Here is a 10061-nt window from a genome sequence, read left to right on the forward strand (position 1 = left end):
AAATTTTCATATGTTTCCTGTGGATTTTAACGGGTTTCTTAAATGCCCCCGCAAGAATTTGAAAATTCGTAGCACTAATCTCTATATTGCTGAGCTTTTTCGAAACGAATCTTTTTTCCTCACACGTCATAGCGAAAAATAAGAGAAGAAACTTTTGTAAGAATCTTATAAAATCCGGATATGTCCAGATTGTTTTGAAACATTTCATAAGCGTAGAAGATATCCTTGCAGTTTAAAAGATGTTATAAGAAATATTTTTCCACCAGAGTATACGATGCGCTGAAATCTTTGTATAAAGTTTATATAATTCGAGATGTAGTAATACATACTTCTTCAATATTAGACACCGTATCTACATGATCTTTATGAAAGTATATCAATCAATCGTGTATCGAGCTTATAATACGGCTGAAAATTTTTCCCTACCCAAATTCCTTTTTCAAATACGGCAGGTGGATTGTCACCAACATGTATTCATCAAACGCAATTAAAAGACTGTTTCCAAACTGGTATGATACGGAGATAGAAGAATACTTGCATATGACAGTGAAATATGATATATCATATAAGATCTTCTCGAGTGTACCTGAATGGTATGATTATCAAGATAGAAATGTACGAAGGACGTTTTACACGCACTTTGACGAAATTTCTACTTATTCCATCACATTTATGTTCGTCCATGGTTTGATAACAAACACCAAACAATACGATATGAACTATTTGTGGCAAGAAGGGAGAGCAACGCCATCAGTCACACACATGCACATAGTAGCATATCATACCATATTGCATTTTAATTGGGTCGTAAACATCATTTTGTCTAAAATCATAAATAAAATTGACCATGTCATACTCCCATATGGCCCGATGAAGTCTGCGGGACGTCTTGGACTAATTGCTTACAGGTATACAAGACAAACCATAATACATATTTTTCTATAAGACGTGTATGTACAAGAAATACAAGAAGTGTAGCGTGATCGTGTTAGTGCTTATATGACATAACGTTCGAATCTTTCTCTCTATGTGTGATCGACATTTTTTTATTATTTACTATTACATATCCTTAAAACGTAGTCGTGGATATTATAATGAAAACATATAATGTTATTACTAAAAAAATAATCTCGAAATTTATGCTGCAGGAAATGATTTTGCATATTCCTTTGATAACTTGATAATTTTGATAATTGCCGGAATAGTACAAACAAATAGAAGATTAAGGCTTCCAAAGTATGCACAGCATATGTAGGGATACGTTGAATGTTACATAACAATTAATTTCTTTAACGAAGACTTTTTACAAAAGTAGCTTTTTTCAACATACAGGGAAAAAGATGTTATGTACAAGGAAGGAGTAGATTCTCCTGGAAAAATGATTGATATTGCGAAGTTGGTATCATACGAAATGTCACGTCAATTGTTCATCGGTGTAATGAACTCGCATGTTCACATTGAGGATAAATGGCTTGATGAGATACTTGCGTCCTTCTACAGTTTTTACATTGTAGATAAGGTAATTTTTTCAAATGAGAATTAATAAAATGCTTAATGAATTAATATAGAATTTGCTTCAGCTGTTAAAACGCAATGTTAACTCTGTAATTAACTCTGTATAGTTAAGCGTTTCTGAACATATCATAAATAGTCACGCAGTGCTTATTTAGTTTGTTATTTCGAACAATTCTGACGATATAATAAAATCTATTGATTTTAGATATGGTTGGGAGAAGAAATGATGGACCTGTTCGTAGTCCAAAATTTACTTTCTACATTAGATATTGACATTTATTTAGAGACTAAACCTATTATGCATAAATCTAAGAGGGATTATGGTATTGATGGATTACTATACCCTTTACTGTATCACAAGAAAGGTGAGAGGGAGACTTGATAAATACGGTTAATCAATTGTTGTAAATTATCTAAATTTCGTATTCATTACGATTTAAATCATTGTAGCATTCGCCATAATTCGTTTGTTACTCTATTTGATCACTCCACAAAAGTTTGATGAGATTATTAAGAGATATGTACAATCACGGTGAGTTTATTGATGTAATAATATAATTATATAATTTTATTCTTATATACTTTTTTATATCTATATTATATATGTATTTTTTATTGTATTTTAATTGAAAATTTTATATTACTTGAAATTGTGCATTCGGCTTTTGTATCTTAGCGGGGAAGCTTACGCAAAGATAGCTTCTTGTTAATAATTCGAGGCATGTTAAGCAAATTCGAGGCATGTTAAGCAAAAAGTACACATACAATGTTTTATCGTATGATTAGCTAATTAGTTGCGTAACCATTTTTCATTACGTTATTTTATATACATAATTATATTATGTACACATTTAGGATTGAATGAATTATACACTTTCTTCTACCAAGTTATCTTTGAAAAGAGAGAGACTTCTGTTGAAATTAAAAATTTATATTTTTATTATCATTGTTTCGCCAGCAACACAAATTTCTGGACAATCGTTGACCAAATATATCCTCAAAGATACCATAAAATATATACAATAAAAGAAATAATGGACTTATGGTTAACGGAAATACACCACCCAGAAATAACATTTACTCGGAACTATAATATTAAAACAGTGACGTATAATGCAACATTTTCTAATAATACCTTCAATTTTATTATACCCATTACTTATGTTATGACGCCAGACATGCAAGTGTACATTAATTTCTTTTGGAGTAAAAGAAATGAAACAACATCTATTACTAACATTGAATCAAATCATTTTCTTTTAGTCAATATGAAACTATTCGGTAAGCACAGACTAAAAAGCTACATTATTCTATTAAAAATATGTAGTAAAAAAGGAAATATATCTACATATGTAAAAATATTGTAGAATTTTTCACTGCAGCAAGTATCTCATAATCAGTTTAATATATTCTATTAAGAATATACAGATTGTAAATTTGGATAAAAAGTGCAACGATATCTTTCAAAATCACTTCTTGATACACAAGTTCGAAAATATCTTAGATAGATAATTTATTTTACGACAGGTTACTATCGAGTTAATTACGATAGCCAGAATTGGTTACTGCTTGCGAAGTATTTACAGTCTGCCAACTCTACACGCATAGCTGTTCTCAATCGAGCACAGATTGTCAACGATGCATTTTACTTTACAACAGCTGGGAAAATAGAACCTTTACTCTTCTTCAATGTTATAAAGTTTCTAAATAACGAGACTAATTATATAGTATGGCATCCAATGTTTAACATTCTCTCGTATATGTCGACTTTCTTAAAGTTTTCAGTAGGCGAATCGACAAAGGTGAGAAAAAACATATTTAACGGACAGAACTTTTCAGTTGTTATTTTATACTTTATCAGTTGTCGCAAATCGTCGAGAAATTAAATAAGAATATAACAAATTGACTTGCAAATACAGATATGGATGTTTTATACTTATCTGCTATGATACCTGTTTTCTAAATATCTTGGGATAAAAAGTAATAGTAGATAATATCGAGATAATAGTGAAAATACTGCCGCTCGATATCACAACAGTGAACATCTCAATCAAGCTTAGATAAGATTCTGATTTCTTATGATATGTTACTCGATTGGAGTTAATATATTTCGCTGACGGTGGAATGTTTCGGAATCATTCTTCAATTTCGAGTGAAAATATTCACTGAATAATTCCGATTAGAGAATTCACTTTATAAGAATAAAAAATAACTCGAATTGGACTCAGCTGTTACTTGGTTTTCGAACAAAATTTCACTCCAAGATATAAAAGAGAGTTCAATGTTATTTAAAATTCATGTTACGTAACGGATTCCAGGCAAAGTTTCTGCTTATATTGAATTCACTTCTTCGTAAAGTGGGATACGAAGAACAAAAATCCGATACTGAAATGACGATGCCGCTAAGATTACTAGCAATAAAGTGGGCTTGCGAGTTCGGCCATGAAGAATGCAGAAAGGTCACTGCCAAAAAATTGATCGCGTATATACACAATAGTGAACAAAACATGTAAATATTCTTTAAAATTGCTGTTTGTTTATAATATTACTTATTGTTTATAATAATTTTTAATATGTTATATCTTGCATAATGATTGATGAATTGCATGATCGAAGAATTAAATAAAGGGTTAAATTTTTGTTACAAGTGCTTATTTCTTTAAATTGCTTATGTCGTAGAATTACGCGGTGGACAAACTGGATGTACTGTACCGGAATGATGAACGTAAATAGGACTGTTTCGAAACTGCTTTGGCAACAAGGCGTTGAAGGAGAAAATATGGAGATTTTAGAACGCTTAATGTGTATAGAAGATGAAAATATCTTATTACATTATTTGGAATGGATGTCGATTGTGAGACCCTATGAGATCAATACAACAAAATTATCAATGGGAAAATTACATCGTTTTATTATTAAGAAACATGTTGCAAAGCAAAAAGTGCTGAATTTTTTCTTGAATAATTATTTCCAAATAATAGATAGGTATTCTTCTTCATGAGAAATATACTCTTTATTATTATTAGATGTAATTTTGTCTACTTTGATTAAATATAATATATTTTAATTTTATAGATTCCCCCACGATTTTCACGGTAATCTAACTCTATTCGGTGATATCGTTATGAATGTGCATAGCGAAATGCTACTCAGTAAGGTAAATTTTACAATTATGCATTTGTTATTAATTTATTTAATTTAGTATTTATTTTTTATTTTATATTTATTTATTTAAATAAAGCACGTGTATATTAACCTGCATTAATTATTAAAACATGAGAAAATATGCTGCGAATTATCATTATATTGGCCTTAGTGACTAGTTACCTTATTACTAATTAATATCCACGTAATGTGTTTTAGATAAGTATGCGCATAACCACGGAGTTTGTTGGTTATGAACTATGGAGCAAGGTTGAAAAACTGATAGAAATACGACGAGATCAGCTATTAAAACAGCGAAGGAAGTTTACAGTATTTCAGGATTAATGTTTTATAGTGATGTAACCTAGCTGATGCATAGTTTTTACCATCATTTATACGAATTATAATTTTTACCATTATTTATACGAATTATAATGTGTGGGCTTTTTATATTATTTTATATATTATATATATTATATGAAGGATATTTATAGCATAAAGTAATGTTATATTTTTTCGTAACTTATACCGTACAAGAGTCGACAGAAGAAATAAAAAAATATACAAAAAAGCATGAGTGCTTAAAAAAAGATACATACGTATTTTCCGCGGAGAATATTATTTTTTATTTTTCACCTTATAACTCTTATACAACGACCTTCGCGTTTCTCTTCATTCTCGCGCGTTATAGATTATTAATTAGGATGATAACAACGCATTAGGTTGTCAAACCAACGTTGGTCGGTTGAAGAAACAGTATCACTTGGTCCGTAGTGGAAATGACAACTAAAAACGTAATTTTACATTTCCGAATACACAAGCATTTGTTGCCAATTTAATTGCAATTATCTTGCTCTATGGACTGTAATTATATACCCTATTGAAAGTAATATTTGAAATAAAAATCACATTTGCAGTTTGCCCAGGAAAAAGTAAATGTTAAATTCTATACAGCAACTTATGAACAGAAACTCATAATTAAAAATTGTCAATTACACACTATTGCTACGGTCAATATTATCGGTAACAATAGTCAATTACTTATACATATACTTTCTCTTATATACTGCCTCTCTTAAAGTATTGTACCGATATATTATATATACTTTCTCTTTCTGAATGCCTCGAATGTATCGTGTAAAATAATATTTAGTGGCGGTTACGTAATTTAATTCGTTTTTCATAACAAACCATTTTAAATATAAGTTTAGTATATTGGGGGATCTTTTGCTCATACCATGATAGGCTACAGGATAGGATTTGCTTTGTCAATATTCATATCGTATATATAACGCTACTAACGACTGTTACCGTTTTTATATTGTAGTCGTCCAAAAGGTAAGATATCACACTTCCAAGTTATATTTCTTGTCTTCAGAAGTAGTAATAACCAGTGCAACACATTAAATCTGGTTTAACAATTTGCAATTTGAAAGATATTTTTCGTACATGTACAATTTCGCGAAAAAAAAGGTTAAGTAAGATTAAGATTAAGTAAAATTAAAAGATTAAAAAATATTAAGTATTAATTATGCATTCTTAATTTCCAGGAGATTATATTCCTCTAAATATTATTACACAATTATACTAACATTTTAAGTTAAATATATTTATCATCATTTCTCGCGAGAAATTACTCTAATATCCGTCAAAAGTATTACATTTGTATCACATATTATGTATATTATAATTGAGCTTATTTAAGGCTTCTGATCAGTCATATTGAATTGAGAAGCGAAAAAAACTGTATTCAAAATTCCTGCAAACCGTGGCTAAATAAACAGATATATCCTTAAAATGATACATAAAATCTGTTCTATACTTTTGCGAAATGCTCCGAATACTCCTTTTTTGGCAAAATAACATGATCGTAAAATAAATGTAATAGATCGCCTTGTTTTGATAGAAAATTGGCTATATGGCTTTGTGCCGAATATAACCGAATAACTACTTGTAGACATTAAACATCAACACAAATAAACACAATATGCGGAGCACTTCCATAATTGTATTACATATGATATGCACGAATTTCTCTCAGTAATAACGCTATGGTTTGCAGGAAAAAATAGGTCGTTTATTTATATCATTAGGTCTGTTTGTTTGTGATGAACTTTTGCACTGGCATATTAACAAGTATACTTTCACTCTAATTCTCTCTTATTGTAATAATCTGCATTGATGGACAAGTTCTCCGGAAACAAACAGACCTATTTTCTCGCCTAATATTTCATCTTTTGTCGTTTTCAATCATGTAACCACCGTCAACACGGAGTTGTCAGCTGACTAATCAGGAAACTCAAGTCCTTTATTTCAAACTATATAACTGATATATTGTTGATGTCTTATCTTAAAAGTTTTGCTGTTTTAATCCCACCTATGTGCCCTTCAAATGTCTTTTAGAATATTTCAGATTTATGATCGTTTTGTTTGCTCTGCGAATTAATCTCGGCTTGTCAGCATTAGCGAAATGTTAGGATAATTATTTGTTTTGCCTGAAATAAGCGTGAAGTAAGTATAATCTACATGTCACCAGTACATATTACTCCTTTTATGATAAACAATACAATCTCTGTCCTGCTACTCGTTTTCTTCATTCTTCCTTTTTACTAATATAATATAATCAAAGTAAATGAACATTTGTTAAAAATCTTTTATAGATATTATAGATATTATAACATAGTTCTAAATATTATAATGCAGTTTTCTAAAATAACAAATAAATTGTTTATCCAGATATTTTTGTCAGAAATGGAGGTGAAATTTCTACGACTACTCATCAGCATTTCCACAATATTTATTGTGACTGATCTTTTGCTTTCTCACGAGCACATCAGCAACAATTGCTCGCTCACTAGGAAGTTATCTACCAATGTGATACCGATAACGTATATCGTGAATCTTGTAATACTGCCGCATCATCAAGTTATACATGGCTCAACCGATATCACAATTGAGGTCAAAGAACCTACGACAGATATAACTCTGAACGCGCGTGATATAGATGTGGACTTTCACTGCACAGTAATTATGAAGCCGGATCAACCGCCGGGATGTTTTGAAACAGAAACAATTGCTTACGCTTTGTATAAAATAGTGTATTGTCCCAAAGATGAAATTTTAACTCTGAGCTTTTCCGAATTCATAGAGCCTGGAGTACATGTCTTACATATACAACACGATTCTCGGTTCAATGATAGTTTAAACAAGATTAGTTTTCCATATTTTTTTGATGGATATGAAAAAAGGTATATTAATAAAGAAATAATGTAATTGTAATGCACAAGATTTTGCAAATAATATTATTTGCTATAGATTAATGTCCATTCAAAGCATAATGTCGTTATACATTGTATTGTGCATGACGCGTGATTATGCAACAAATTCCTTTAATTAATAGCTCCAAATTTTACAGTATTTTTCGCAAAATAATAGAAAACTTTTTAAACGATTCGTTGAGTTATATCTGCACATGAACGGATGTGCAGGTTGCACCACGTACAGATCAAAGCATAATGACACAAACTTTTTATATAAAACGTCATTCTCACATCACCTCTATTAATGTACACAAAAGAATCGATTTACTTAGGTTACGGTAACATTGAAATTTTTTCCCCATCAAACGTTTCTTTTTACAATATTCTAGGTGGTTAATCACGAATATATACGATCCAAACTCAACACGAGCGCTGTTTCCATGTTGGGATGATCCGAATGTACAATCACATTTCGAAATTATAATCAAACACGAAAGATTATTCACATTGTTTCTTTCTGTGCCCGTAAGATACGATCTTTACAGAGAAGATGACAAGAAATCGACGTATTTCATAAAAATACACCCGATATCCACTTATCACTTAGCGTTTATGATGGTCCGTGGTCTCGAAAACAATTTCGAAAAGCGTAATATAAGCCGCTTATGGCATGAACCATATAAGAATAAATTATTCAAATACGCACACAAAATAATACGTCTAATTACGTCAAATTTTGAGAATAACATGAACGTCATTTTATCGAAAGAGATAATAAAAATTGACTATATCGTCCTTCCGAAAAGTCCAATGAAAGCCGCGGGAAAACTTGGACTTGTCCTCTATAGGTATGCAATACGCCAGCCAAAAATATAATTATTTAAATTATTAACACGACGCACACAAAAAACAAACACTTGATAAATAAGCTACAACAATTCACTTAGGAAATCTTTCTTATGGTGTACTTTTTTATATAATTCTGAAACTGACTTAATTTAATTATGGTAAGATAGAGAAAAAAGTTGTCAAAAGTAAATTTTCAATTTTCGATTAATAATTCTTTGCAAATAATATAACTAAATAAAAAGTTATTTAAAGCTAACAAATAGTATATATAACATACATAATAATTAATATATTTGCCAAGTAAAATTTGTTACATTACAAAACATATTTCGTTACAATATATATATATATATATATATATATATATATATATATTTATTTATTTATTTATTTATTTAAATACATTATATATGTATTATATAGAATATGTATGGACGCGTTAAATGTTGCACAACAATTACAAAAATAATAATAAAAGTAACTTCTTTTCTAATTTACAGGGAAGAAGATATTAATTTCGATGGAAATTTAGAATTTCGTATTACACATTTAGATTATGATGGTCGAAAAATTAATATTGCAAAGTTGGTATCATACGAGGTAGCACGTCAATTGTTTCTTGGTTATATCAAGGATATAAGCCACAACTTATGGATAAAGGAGATGCTCGCATCATACTATAGTTTCTCTGCTCTAGACGAGGTATTTTTTATTTGCTAATACATTAGCATCAGCAAAACTAATTGCTTCTGTAATGAAAAAACGTAATGAATACCATAACACAATAATCTAATGCTTGGATCACATCATAAGTAATCATGATAAAGCTTATTCATTCTGTTATTTCTACGATATATCACATTAAATTAATAGCAAACAATTATTATTTCCAGATATGGCCAAAAGCAAGAGCAATGGATTTGTTCGTAGTCCAAAATCTACAGACTGCATTAGATAGCGACATTTATTTAGAATCGAAACCTATTTTTCATAAAGCCAAAGGCGATAGTGGAATCAATGAGTTACTTTATTCTCTCCTGTATCATAAGAAAGGTGAGACTCAAAAAATGCTGTTAATTAATTCTTTTAAGCTAAATTTTAATTACATTATCGTTTGTATAATTGTAGCATTCGTTCTAATGCGTATGTTATATCATCTTCTCACTCCACACTATTTTCTTGAGGCCATGAAGGAATATGTACAATCACGGTGAGCCGATTTGCTATATATATATATATATATATATATATATATATATATATATATATATATATATATATATATATATAGAG

General features: G+C 29.9%; 2 protein-coding genes across 3 annotated transcripts in view; both read left to right on the forward strand.

Moving 5' to 3' along the window:
• Positions 1-6: 6 nt before the first annotated feature.
• On the forward strand, positions 7-5109 carry LOC116851919 (thyrotropin-releasing hormone-degrading ectoenzyme-like). Its single transcript, XM_032831849.1, has 10 exons — positions 7-908; positions 1333-1519; positions 1721-1880; positions 1966-2047; positions 2474-2796; positions 3043-3317; positions 3834-4024; positions 4195-4500; positions 4591-4672; positions 4879-5109. Exons 1-10 carry the CDS (start codon positions 469-471, stop codon positions 5002-5004), a joined length of 2172 nt encoding a protein of 723 aa, XP_032687740.1. The 5' UTR covers positions 7-468; the 3' UTR covers positions 5005-5109.
• A 147-nt stretch (positions 5110-5256) lies between these two features.
• Positions 5257-10061, forward strand: part of LOC116851896 (thyrotropin-releasing hormone-degrading ectoenzyme-like) — a 9043-nt gene continuing 4238 nt past the window's right edge. The window contains exons 1-7 of one of the 2 annotated variants that reach the window (XM_032831789.1): positions 5257-5997; positions 7063-7170; positions 7396-7907; positions 8309-8767; positions 9269-9470; positions 9662-9821; positions 9897-9978. In XM_032831789.1, the coding sequence (XP_032687680.1) occupies positions 7411-7907; positions 8309-8767; positions 9269-9470; positions 9662-9821; positions 9897-9978 (1400 nt within the window). In that variant the 5' untranslated portion in view covers positions 5257-5997; positions 7063-7170; positions 7396-7410. The remainder of the gene's footprint in view (positions 5998-7062; positions 7171-7395; positions 7908-8308; positions 8768-9268; positions 9471-9661; positions 9822-9896; positions 9979-10061) is intronic. The other variant, XM_032831790.1, reaches the window with a different exon arrangement.

Source organism: Odontomachus brunneus, unplaced genomic scaffold, assembly GCF_010583005.1.
Source record: "Odontomachus brunneus isolate Ranch 3 - 2012 unplaced genomic scaffold, Obru_v1 Obru_scaffold_196, whole genome shotgun sequence".
In the NCBI taxonomy this organism is placed as follows: Eukaryota; Metazoa; Arthropoda; class Insecta; order Hymenoptera; family Formicidae; genus Odontomachus; species Odontomachus brunneus.